This window comes from Acipenser ruthenus, chromosome 21, assembly GCF_902713425.1.
Source record: "Acipenser ruthenus chromosome 21, fAciRut3.2 maternal haplotype, whole genome shotgun sequence".
Lineage (NCBI taxonomy): Eukaryota > Metazoa > Chordata > Actinopteri > Acipenseriformes > Acipenseridae > Acipenser > Acipenser ruthenus.
The window spans coordinates 2,282,660-2,295,039 of NC_081209.1; the positions used below are offsets into that span (position 1 = coordinate 2,282,660).

The 12,380-nt window shown below is 46.2% G+C and overlaps 1 protein-coding gene across 5 annotated transcripts; it reads left to right on the forward strand.

The window, feature by feature from the left end:
* Nucleotides 1-57: 57 nt before the first annotated feature.
* Nucleotides 58-11,775, forward strand: LOC117426743 (melanotransferrin-like). 5 transcript variants are annotated; one of them, XM_034925282.2, is made up of 18 exons: nt 58-613; nt 1,603-1,705; nt 2,437-2,600; nt 3,559-3,658; nt 3,889-4,065; nt 4,338-4,500; nt 4,834-4,898; nt 5,357-5,514; nt 5,618-5,804; nt 6,048-6,196; nt 6,348-6,438; nt 6,896-6,955; nt 7,213-7,395; nt 8,105-8,264; nt 8,563-8,645; nt 9,161-9,345; nt 9,657-9,843; nt 11,023-11,775. In XM_034925282.2, the coding sequence occupies exons 2-18, from the start codon at nt 1,651-1,653 to the stop codon at nt 11,064-11,066; spliced, it is 2,211 nt and encodes a 736-aa protein (XP_034781173.2). In that variant the 5' UTR covers nt 58-613; nt 1,603-1,650; the 3' UTR covers nt 11,067-11,775. The 5 variants fall into 5 exon arrangements, with proteins under 5 accessions (XP_034781173.2, XP_034781174.2, XP_034781175.2 ...); XM_034925283.2 differs by lacking the exon at nt 11,023-11,775 and having other exon boundaries at nt 9,161-9,457; nt 9,657-9,829; XM_034925284.2 differs by lacking the exons at nt 9,161-9,345; nt 11,023-11,775 and having other exon boundaries at nt 9,657-9,829.
* The last annotated feature ends 605 nt before the right edge of the window (nt 11,776-12,380 follow it).

The following is a 12,380-nucleotide window of genomic DNA, read 5'->3' on the forward strand; positions in this document are numbered from 1 at the left end:
ACGACACATGGAACAGTGGCGCTTATCCAATAAGTGATTTATTTGAGGTGGACCTTTAACACTCAGATCCGCCCACCTGTTCATGTCATTGTGTGACACATGATGTAGCCCACGATTTGAGTTTAAAAACGTTAAGACATTTAAAAATGAACTCATTTCGACACTCCACAAGCAAGGGGGGGGGGCAACCCCGTACAGTGTCTCACACGCGTAGGGCTGCGAGTGTAAATGAACCTGGAAACAAATGGAAATAAATGCGTTTCCAGCCGGTGCTCGACTACAGAGGGAACATGCTGGACCTGTCATGTATCCTAACCTCAGTACTGCCTTGCGTTTGCTTTTGACTGTGCCTGTCATAGTAGCGTCAGGCGAGAGAAGCTGGTCTTGCTGGAACATGAAATTAATCAGAAAAGAGTTACGTTCCTACAATGCTGCAGGAGCGTTTGACTAGACTAGGACAGATACCGATCAGGCACCAGATTGGCCAAAAACGGGATTATTCAGCTTCAATTGCAGGCTTTTTTTTTTGTGATTGCTGCGGTAAAATGCAATACCATAATAGTGTCGTTGTTGCACTGTTTGAAAGCTATGGTATCGTGGCGCAGTATTACTGGTAAGAACAGGGAAGGGGCCCCTGAATCGAGCTTTGCATGGGGCCACTGGTGGTGTGGATGTCACATGCTTTTATATGTGACTAGTTGTTTGATCCTCAGGGTAAAAATAATGATTTAACATCCTCTGTAGTTCTAAAATGAAAAGTGATGTTAAACCCTATTCAATGTGGCATGAATCAGACACGCTTGTCATTTCCTTGCGTGTTTGCTTATTGCAGATTTCTGTTGTTTTTCTCTCCCAATAGTATGTCATCTTATTCCCGGATGACTCATTAGTTTTGCTTTTCAAGAATGTGAATATTTACAATAGGCCTTTGCACGTATGAAAGAACCAAGTAATAGACCGAATATTACCAGCACGACTGGGAGTATCGGTTTCCAACTGGTCGTACAGCTCATCCCAGTTCAAGAGCTGGTCAAACTGGTTCAAGAAAAACAAACAGTTCCTTTAAATTCTTGTTATTGTTCTGTCAAGTGGTTGTTTTCTATGCCATTGCATTCTACAGATATGATTGCCAATGTCAGGGTCTGCTATATTTACATTACAGATCTGTGCGTAACCTTCTGTCTTGGAGATTGCCAGCTAATTTCAATTTAATGCGTTTATTGGCTGATATCGGTGCTCGCTCATGGATGATCTCTCTCAAGACGCTTACAGTATGTTTTTGAGAGAAGGGTTTTGGCAGCCGTTTGCAGCTCCCGCCTCATGAAAGGATCATGATGCAACGTTAAGGTTTCCGTGCCTGGCAACGATTACAGAGAGCGTTAAACTGTCAGAAAAGAGCCCTCAGCTTCATGACAGATGTGCATCTGGTTGCAATGAAGGAGTGTTGCGAATGTTTTCCATCTGTAAAATAAGAGAGGAGAAATGCTCTAGCTATACACCTTAGTGCCATGTTAACAGCGCCTCCCTGCACAGCTGCGGGGGTGTCTGTACTGTAGTCTAAACGGGACACGCTTTAAACCGTTCACGTCGTGTGCTCTCCAGTCCACAGAACATACAGCTGGCAGTCAGGACTGCGAAAGGAAATTCAGGATGAGAGGGTTCTTTCTTCTGCTGCTTCTCGTCTCCCTTTCAGATTCCTCATGGGGTAAGAACCACCGGCCTTTTACTTGGAGTGGCACTTTTTTAAAAGTTTGAAAACTTGTGGTTTGTTTATTCTCTCCGTTTCAGTTTCTAGTTGTTTTCAATGGAAAAGGTGTGCGAACAGCAGACTCTCACTCTACACAGCAAAGCGACCCAGATCATTCACAATAGACACTAAGCAAGTGATTTTTTTTTTTTAATATTATGTAAACAATTTATAGTCATAGTTACCTGCAGGTCTCACTTGCCCCTTTGTAAACCACACAGTTACAGACTGTGTAGATCAAACTAGACATTCCTTTTTAGCTTTTAAAAAGGGTGCTCTGATGCACCGTGAAAAAACATAGCAACGTTTATTAATGCAAGTTAATAAAAACACGCAGATACACATGAAAGCGCATATTTACAATGCATGTTATTATTCATTTATATTCTGAGTCGCTGCCGCTTCCCACGGTATTTTTGCAGTTTTCCTATGCTTTCCCCATGGCTATACTCTATGCATTTACCATAGTTTAGCCTGGTTGGCCATGTTTGTTAATACGCTGCATCATGCCTCACTATTCTTTACAATGCAAACCTATGCTTTGCCATGCTTTTTCACAATGGCTTATTCCACTTTGCTATGCTTTCACTGTGGGACACGTTATGAGGGTTGACCTCCCTGCACACTAGACTTGCAATCCCGGTGAGTTCAACTCCACTGAAAGAGGTGCTCTTACCTTTGGGTTGCAGGGAAGAAGTTCAGGTGGTGCACCGTGTCCGAGAGAGAGCAGAGGAAGTGTGCTGAGCTGTCCAAGGCCCTGGTAGCAGTGCTCCCTCCCGCAGCCATCAATGCGTTCGCCAGGCTCTCCTGCATAAAGGCACACAGCACGGCCGACTGCATCGGCAAGATAAGGGTGAGGGAGCTGTGCCACGCTACTGCATGCAGGAGTCCAAGATAAGGGTGAGGGAGCTGTGCCATGCTACTGCATGCAGGAATCCAAAGACCAGCACTTTCTTCTGAAAGGGGAAAGTTTCAGCAGGCAGACTGACTGCAGGATGGAGCAGTAATGGACAGGGATGGATCATTTGGTAACCCACATAAGTAAATCCGTCATCAGTAGTATCAGTATCCAATCATTAAGATTCAGGTGTAAAAATGAAATGACTTGCTTTTGATTTGGAGGTGTATGAGTGTCCTGGCCACGGCACAAACACATTGAGACTCCTACACTAAGTTACTCTGTCCTGATTCACTGGTTTGCTGCAGTGATTACAGTTTGTTCTGCTGCAGTATTGACAGTGCTTCATACCAGCTCTATTAAAGTGTTGCTGCACTGAATACTCACTACCAGTTTCTTGTTAAGGGAGAAAAAAAACCTGTTGAATTTTATGACTTCAATAAAGAAGTCTTAGCAGCACATACCGGAGGTCTTGGAGAAAAAAAAACTCACTAACCCTTTCTAAAATCATACAGGGTTTCCTGAACTGCACACTTTAATTACTCCAAACGGGCTTTTAAAAAAAACACACACACACACAGTCCTTAAAGTATTTATAACGAGCAAAATAGTTCCACAAACATTCTCTGCCTTGCACCTCCATTCATTGCACATAGTAGGTCTCAAATCCGCACTTCTGCAAACATGTATTTTCATTTGAAATGCACAGGACTTCAGTACAATGCTGGCATGCTAAAGCTTCGTGAATGTGCTCCGATATCGGGCGAAGAAATCTCTGTTTGGAGGCTAAGCTTGCAGGCTGTCTTGCACCCCCTGGGTCACCTGTTGAGTCTGTAATGTCACCTGGCCGTTGTGTTTCATATTCCAGCTGTTTGAAGTGTGTCACAGTTGCCCTGGTTGTCTTGTCCTTCAGGCTAACCAAGCCGACGCGATCACCCTGGATGCTGGAGACGTGTACACCGCAGTCAAGCAGTTCAACCTGGTCATGGTGGCAAAGGAGCTCTACCCAGACGGTGAGTGTGTGGCTGCAAAGAACCAAGACACAGATCTACAGTGTCCGCAGGGGGCTGTGTGTTAAAGCGTGCGCGCCCCGTCTCTGTCTCTGTCTCTGTGGGGTCCGCAGGGGGCTCTGTATTAAAGCGTGCGTGCCCCGACTCTGTCTCTGTCTCTGTGGGGTCCGCAGGGGGCTCTGTATTAAAGCATGCGTGCCCCGACTCTGTCTCTGTCTCTGTGGGGTCCGCAGGGGGCTGTGTGTTTGCCGTGGCGGTGGTCCGCAATCAGAGCCTGGATATCCGCAGCCTGCACAAGACCAGGAGCTGCCACAGCGGGGCCCGCTCCACTGCCGGCTGGAACCTGCCCATGGGCTTCCTGCTGTCCAAAAACTACCTGCAGTGGTACGAGGAGCAGCCCCTGAGCGAAGGTGAGCAAACACCACCACGAGGAACAGCTTGACATCGAGTTCAATTAGCGTAGGAAGATGAAGGCGTGATTTACACACACACACACACACACATCGCAGATCAGTTAGTCAGCAGTCAAGGCTGGCCACTGGCAAGAAGAAAAGCATTCTTACCTTGCTGTCTCTCCATCCTGCCACGTTGATGAAAATGTTTGAGAATGCTACTGATGAGCCCCTTTCCTCCTTCCACCCCTCTCCCTCTCTGTCCCCATCGCCTCTCCTCCCCTCCCCAGCGATCAGCTCCTTCTTCAGTGCTAGCTGTATCCCTGGAGCTGCCTCGCTGGCCCCCGAGCTGTGCACGCTCTGCCAGGGACAGAAGTCCTACACCCGGGACAAGAACTACTTCTGCGAGGCCAGCGAGAACGAGCCCTTCTACGACTCGGAGGGGGCCTTCAGGTAGCTGGGTTACTTTCACTGGCACTCTGTAATGAGAGCTGCAGGACTGGATATACCAGGTGACCCTGACTGAGGGCATGGAGCAGCTTTCTCAGGGAGAGAGGAAAGAGTATTGACCTTCACTGTCCTAGCGACAGGATAGCCTGGACATACTGACTTGCTGTACGATACCAGTAACACAGTACCAAGCTCAAATGCACACTGCAGCCATCACTGTACTATACATCACCACTGCAGAAGACCATTACACACCTGAGCGTGTCCAATAACTAACTAGAATTGACAGAGCCATCCATTCAGCACCTGACTGTTAATATCCAATTTCTTTTCTAGATGTTTGAAAAGGGGCAAGGCTGACGTTGCCTTTTTAGACCACACAGCTATACTCCATATTGATGGTAAGTAGTTGAGTATGTATTTACTGAGCAGACACCTTGCAAAACATCTGTTTTATTTATTTCACACTATCAAATCGTACGGTAGGTCTATGAAGTCAAAATAAATATACCAAAGTACAGAATGCTGTATTATGCATCATTTACTTCTCACTTGATAACTGATGGATGGAGTTGATTGCTCAAGAAGGTAAGACTACAAACTGACTGACAGTGGTTGATAGGTCAGAGATAGGCAGACAGAGGATACACATTTATCAAATAGGTGACCTCACCCACTGCAAGCAAACGTCTTAATCACAATGCAAAAGAGCCGGGCTCGTCTGCACTCATGGTTTTAAGCTTTGAACCTCGTTTCATAACAGCTGTGCATCACACAGCGCTGCCCCGTTGCACATGAACTTTCCAAAGGGGTATCGGAGCTGAGCACCCAGCAGCACTGCAGCTGTCTCTTCTTGCAGAGTCGGAGAGGGAGAGCTACAGGCTGCTCTGTGCTGACGGGTCCAGAGCAGAGCTGGCAGACTTCAGGAGGTGCAACCTGGGCCGGGGTCCTGGAAGAGCCGTGGTGACGAGACACAACTACAGGAAGATCGCACGCAAGTTCCTGACCGTCGCACAGGTGCAGCACGCTCGAACCCTGAGCTGGGGACAGGGGGCCGTTGAAACACAACATGCCTATGAGAATGGTTTTAGGAACGTGTAACCCGTGCGGTTTGTTTCAGCGGCTGTTCGGGCGCCGGGGGCGCAAGGGCCAGCGGTTCCAGCTGTTTGAGTCGTCGGCACTGGGAGGGAGGAACCTGATGTTCCGGGACGTAACGGAGAAGCTGCTGATCCTCTCCGACGAGGTGGACATCAACCAGATCCTGGGGCTGGACTATGTGGCCCTGCTGAAAGGACTCGGACACGAAGGTAGAGCCATAATACACGAATGAGCCGCCAGCAGTGTGACTGACGCCGTCCTTGTTAGCTTGTATTCTGTCCCAGAACTCTTCCATCTTTTTATCTAAACCAGCCATGCTGACAGTCCGTGCAGTCTTTTAAAAGCCAGGAACCCTGCTTTGATTGGGGTCCTTTACCTCTAAATGGAGAGAGCCACACGCTTGCCAGCCCTGCTGTGTACTGCACTCTAAACACCTTTGCGTCTGTCTGCAGGGAGCTCCATGGACAACAGCGTGGTCCGCTGGTGCTGCATCAGCGTCGGCGAGCAGAAGAAGTGCGAGGAGTGGGCTCTGAACATCAAATCCGACCCCCTGGTGTGCGTCAGAGCCGTTTCCATGAGCGACTGCATTGAGAAGATCAAGGTGAGGACGCTGGCAGGGCAGCCCTTTAGTGTGGGAAGGATCTGCTTGTGGTTTAACATGCTTTCACTGCGTTTGGCTGTGCTGTTACCATGGTACTGCGTGCCTCTTCCAAGGGACACTGTTTATCATTTTGTGTGTGTCTTCTTTTAAGAGAGATGAGGTGGACGCGGTCTCTCTGGATGCCAGTCATGTCTACATCGCTGGGAAGTGTGGTCTGGTCCCAGTGGCAGCAGAGTATTACGGTAAGAGTCTTCAGCAGCACAGTGTTGAAATGAGAGGATAGGTCAAGTGTCACTGATCGAGCACCCATGGAATCTAGGGAACGTTTTCATTCAGGAAAGGATTATGTGCCTAAATAATTAGCACATCAGTGCCTTAAAGTGATGATACAACAACTGCATCTAAAACCACTTTTGCATCATGTCATTTTGTTTAATCTGTTAAACATTAATATTATAGGGAGGTCTAGTTAGAAGAAAAGTCACTTCAGTGCTGTAAATATATAATTTTTTAATTTGCAATTCTGAAAGCCACAAAAATACATACAACAGGGAGTATATGTCGCTATGCTTCCTCCAAACTAAAAAGCTAATGAAGCTGGGTCTGTAGTGTTTAGTGTTTGTAGTGCGAATGCTGTCACCCAGTGCTGTGCAGCGCTGGCTGGTTTGTAAGGTGCATCTGTTTGTGTTTCCACTCCAGGGGAAACGTGTGTACCAGCAGCTGGTGGGACGAAAGGATCTGCTCATTACGAAACCGAAGGTACAGTGAGGTTCAGGGTTCAGTTATGTCCTGTAATCTGAACCGTACTGAAAAATACTTGTTGTATGTTTCTGATACATATTTAATCTATAACCCTTTAAAACAATACACAGGCAGGGCTGTAAGTGCTGCGCTCGCTCGTCACGGATTCTGCTATTGAAGTGTGGTTTCTGGAGCACGTGTTTCGTTATGACAGCGTGGTCAGGGTGAGCGAGAGCCTCCTGTGAATGCGTTTCTTTGATGTCGTTTCTGCTCAGTGCTGCCCCCTGTCTACGCGGTGGCTGTGGTGAAGAAGTCGTCCGGGAACGTGTACTTCGGCAATCTCTCCGGGCGCCGGTCCTGCCACAGCCAGATCTACAGCCCCGCGGGCTGGCTGCTCCCCGCCAACCACACCATCCGAGCCAACGGCAACCAGAGCTCCCACCGCGACTTCAACACAGGTGAGTGCAGCACCGGGCAACGCGGAGACCAGACACACGGCTCCTGTGCTAGAAGGGGGTCCTTTATGAGGCCGCATGGCTATGGCTTTCATTCACTCTAGAACACCATTCCTCCAACGCATGTATTCTCCTTAGAAAGAGACACACAGCCCTTAGAAAAGTGCACCACAGTGAAAGCACAGCAACGTGTGATCAAGCACAGTGAAAGCACAGCAACGTGTGATCAAGCACAGTGAAAGCAGGGTAAAGTATTAGGTAAGCATTGTAAAGAATAGCGAGGTAAGGTAAAGCATATTAATAGACACGGCAGACTCTGGTACATGCACAGTAGAACCAAGGGAAAAGCAGGGTCTCTTACCTGTGGCTCCCGACTCCAGCAGTATAAAAGGGGAGCCTGGTAGTGGCTGTCAGTTTTGTTTTAAATTGAAGAAACGTTTGATAATGAAACTAGGATTCTCGTTAGTCGCACTCTCGGCTGTAAGCTTGCCTGCTTCAATTAGTTTCTTTCTGTTTTGTCTCTGGTCCCTACATTAGGGTTTCACAACTAATGCAGGATATCATTCTGGTATTAAAAAGCAATGGCAGTGTATTTCCAGGGGACCGGCTGGCTGGCTGGCTGTTATTTCTCAGTCGAGTCAGCAGCAGAGTTTCACGTGGCACTTCTCGTTCGTTGACCCCCTCCCCTCCCCTCCCCTCCCCTCCCCTCCAGCGTACAGGGAGTATTTCTGGAAGGGGTGCATGCCTGGAGCGCGTGGGAGTCTCTGCAAGGTTTGTATTGGTGGAGACGAGGACCTGGGAGCCAAACCGTCCAATCAGAGATGTGCAGCCAACCATAATGAGCGTTACTACGGCAACATGGGGTCCTTGAGGTAAGCTCCTTGTGTTAACCATCGCGGAGGAGGGAAGTGCATTACCTAATGCCTGTTGGTATTGACATTGTTGAAAACAATTCAATAAAACTACATGAAAACCGAATGAAGCAGTCCAGTAATCATGGGCTGCAGAAGAAAACATCTGCAGATCATTTTTTTAGGTTTCAATTTAAGATTTTGAAATTCAGGTCAAGCGACATTCCTGATGTAAAGCGCTGGGCAGCGGGACAAGAAGAACTGGGCTTGCTTTCCTGTCCCCGCGTCACGTATCCCATCCCTCCCCTCTGACTTGCAGGTGTTTAGTTGGGGATCCAAGCGGGAAGAGTTTTGGAGACGTGGCCTTCCTGGAACAGCACAGCCTGCTGGAGAACATTGAGAGTAAGTGGCAGCAGGAGAGGGAGACAGGCTGCACGTGCATGTGTGGCTCGGCCTGTCTGCAAAGGTGGAACGGGGGATAGGGGACAGACAACGAAAAACACCGGTCCTAACAATCTCAATAGGGGTTAGAACCTACAAGAAATGAAATCCAGAGCACAGGTCTTCTACTGTAACAACAACATGTGAAAGAACGGTTCACTGTACTAACTTGTGCTAAAGAATGGGTCACTGTACTAACTTGTGCTAAAAAAATCCCTTGGCCAGTTTCATCAGAATTTGACAAGCAGCAGCTGTATGCAAGAATGTAAATGCCCTACAGACAGACAGACCCACCCTAAGGTTACAATGCATTCAACAACGCCCTTGGCAGGTTTCGCTTCACTAGCTATATGCAGAACATTCTGTACATGGAAGTGTGTTCGTGGTGAAGGCTGAGAGCTAGCTAATGCGGTCAGGGCACAGTGTGCAGTGCCTGTTCCCTCAGCGCTGTATCTCACCTGTGTGAATCTCCACAGATCTGGAGCGGAGCGGCTGGTCGAGTGGCTGGACGGCCCAGGACTTGGAGCTGCTGTGCCCCGGCGGTCATCGCGTCCCCCTGGCACAGTGGCGGGAGTGTCACCTCGGCGCTGTGCCCCCCAGCGTGGTGATGACACGCCCCGTCCTCACCACCAAGATCTACGACTTCCTCATGAAGTCCCAGGTCAGGGAGCAGACAGAGCCAGAGCACACCTCAACTTCAGAACTGCACGGACGCACTTATACAGGACTGTCCGCCTGCGCTGTGGAGCGGACGTTTTCTGTAGAAAGTTTAGGTATTTTGTAAACATCCAGAGAATAGCAGTTTGACTTTTGTCTAGTTAGGACGAACGCTGGACTACCTCAATCTATTTAACAGCCCACAGGACCAAAGCGCTTTTGTTTTTTTAAAAACACACACAAATCTATCACATTCCTGTGTGTTTCTGTTTGTCTTCTTTGATAATGAACTGAAGCCATGCTGTTTTTCCACAGGAAACCTTGGAAGCAAACCCAGACTCAGACTTCCAGTTGTTTGAGTCCCAGAAGTACGGAGAGAGTGACTTGCTTTTCAAAGACCTGACGGAGTGCTTGGTCCACACCAGTCACCTGGACCATCGGGCTATACTGGGAGAGGAGTTCTACCAGTTAGTTGAGGCAGCCTTCAACTCCACACAAGCAGGTAGTTGAAAATGTAAAACAGGACCGTTAAACAAACCCGGTGAGGAGACAGCCCACACATACCTGACCTGCGCGGTTTGTTTTCAAAAACACACTTGCTCCCTTGTGGACCACACTGAAACATTGAGTTCACAGGAAACAAGGAGGAAAAAGAGCAGAATGGAAAATAAAGAACTGAAGCCAAGAGGCGGCTGGGGCCAGCACTGCAAAAGCACTGCGGGGGGACTAATGATCCGTCCTCAGAGGCTGGGCTCGAACCTGCGACCCTGCACACCGCAACAGAGTGTCTTAACCACTGCAAAGGAGCTGGGCTCAGCTGCATTCATGATTATAGAACCTCATCTCAGACACAGGACAGAATCCACATCCCACAACACTGCCCGCTACGCTGTCACCCCCAAACTCCCAGGAGATTTAAGGGGCGCCTGTATGGAGTTCTGCCATGGCTTACATCCCAGTCCCAAACAAGCAGACCCCAATCAGCACGTCTCTGGGACTATGTATTTTTGGGAAAAGATTCAAAAGGATGAGATAACTTTGTGGCACAGAAATGCTTCCATATTTTATTTCTAGTTGTTTTCTTAGCAATGCATTTTTATTTACCCATTATTTTCTAATTTACTGTTTCTACTTTCTTTCTGGCGTGTGACTTTTACAAGTTCATTTCTGTGACCCATTCATTCCAGACCATTTTTAGTCAATTACTTTAGCCATTGCAAGCAACTTGCTGCCTGTGTGAGGAGGCTCCAGAGACTGACATTCACTTCAATTTCACAATTCCACATTCATCTGTTTACTAGACGTAGGGAAACACGAGTAACTATGAGTAATGGAACAAATAACAGATTCTGCTCAGATGCCATTTGAAATACCATGAACTAAAAAAAAAATAAAAGAATAAACTTAAAACTGCTTGAAAAACAGCCCGATACAAATAAAAAAAAAAAAAAAAAAGTGAGGTTGGAGAAAAAATAAAATGATCAATCATAATAATAATAATAATAATAATAATAATAATAATAAGCACCACAGCAACATTTGTTTGTTTGTTTTTTAATATATATTTATCACACAACCGGTTATTTTACTGCAGCGTTTCTCTTGGTTTTGTGAAACGCTTGGAATAACAGCATGCAATACATTTGTATTATTAATAAACATCTTCTTTTTGTTTGTCTAGATATTCTGCAGTTCTGCAAACAGGATGTCTGCAGCATCTACTGACCTCCTTGCAGCATGAAGAGGCTCTGCATCACTAAAGAGTCAAATCCTATCGCTCAGCAATACAAACTTTGTAATCAAACTGGTTTTACTAATGCATTCTCCGGAGAGAGCAGACCAGGGTGTCCAAGGCAGCTACACGTGGCAGAGGCGTTTGGGAAGACTGGTAAATCGTCACGTTCGTTGTGCAGGAACCATTCTGTATAAATGAGATTGTAAAGGGCTCTCAGTATTGGGTGCTTCTGCTTGTTTCAATGGATCTTGGGAACGTTTTCAGTATTAAACAGAAGAAAGGTTAAGACGCTTTGACTAAACAGATTTCAATGTAAAAGTAAACTATAAATCACGATGTTGATTCTAGACTCTTTATTCCATTTTGTTAGAATTGTTTTTTGTGTACATATTTATTTCATTGTAACTGTATACCACATTAAAAACACGCATCTACATAATGAAACCCTTTTTCGGTGTTGAGAGTGAAGCCGCTTGTGTTTTACTTCTCAAGCCTGCATTTCCACACGTTTTCAGTTATACTTGCGTGGAATGTCTTGGAGATCTTATCATTAATGACATTACTGTAGTAAACCAACTTCTGAAAGCACCACCCCTGCGCCCAAACGTTATTTTAAAAAAAAATGTATCAGATAAGTGCATTCAAGGCAACTCCGTTTAAAACAAATGTCACTTTATTTTATAAATAAAAACAAAACAAAAAAAAAAGGTCACAATGATTAATAGTAAACTGTAGTGTTTTTGTAACAGGCATGCTGTTCCTGATCATACAAAGAAAAAAGATTATGAAATGTGAAGCTTCATATATATATATATATATTATACACACACACACACACACACACCGAGCGAGCGAGCGAGAGAGACGATTCACCAAACCCCAGTGTAATACAGTGTATGATAAAACATACATGGATATTTTCTGTGTGCTGCATTCACACTTAGACAATGCTTTATAAAATTTACCAGCTAATACGTACATCAATTGCCAAGCCAACGTATTTCTTCAAAAACCAGGACAGCAAACAAATGAATCCACTACCTAAAAACGAAATCCGCAGGGGATTGGAGGCAAGTACTCCCGCAAACACAAAGTTCTGTTTGATATGGAGGGGGGAAGTTAAAATAAAAAATATTGGGAGAATGGAATTGGCTTTTTTCTTTTTGGTTTCATTTAATAAAAGTAAATGACCTGAACCAATAGGGGATGTGAAACAGGAAAAGCATATAAAAACGCAGAGTGCAGATGATCAACAGTCCTTCTTCATTCCATGTTAATCTAGATTATCAATGTGTAAAAGCACA

Excerpts from the sequence above, each read along its gene's own strand:
- LOC117426743 (XM_034925282.2), top strand. The coding sequence starts at position 1,651 with ATGAGAGGGTTCTTTCTTCTGCTGCTTCTCGTCTCCCTTTCAGATTCC. Across the intron at positions 8,646-9,160 it reads CCTGCTGGAGAACATTGAGA|ATCTGGAGCGGAGCGGCTGG; the intron begins GTAAGTGGCAGC and ends GAATCTCCACAG. Across the intron at positions 9,346-9,656 it reads ACTTCCTCATGAAGTCCCAG|GAAACCTTGGAAGCAAACCC; the intron begins GTCAGGGAGCAG and ends GTTTTTCCACAG.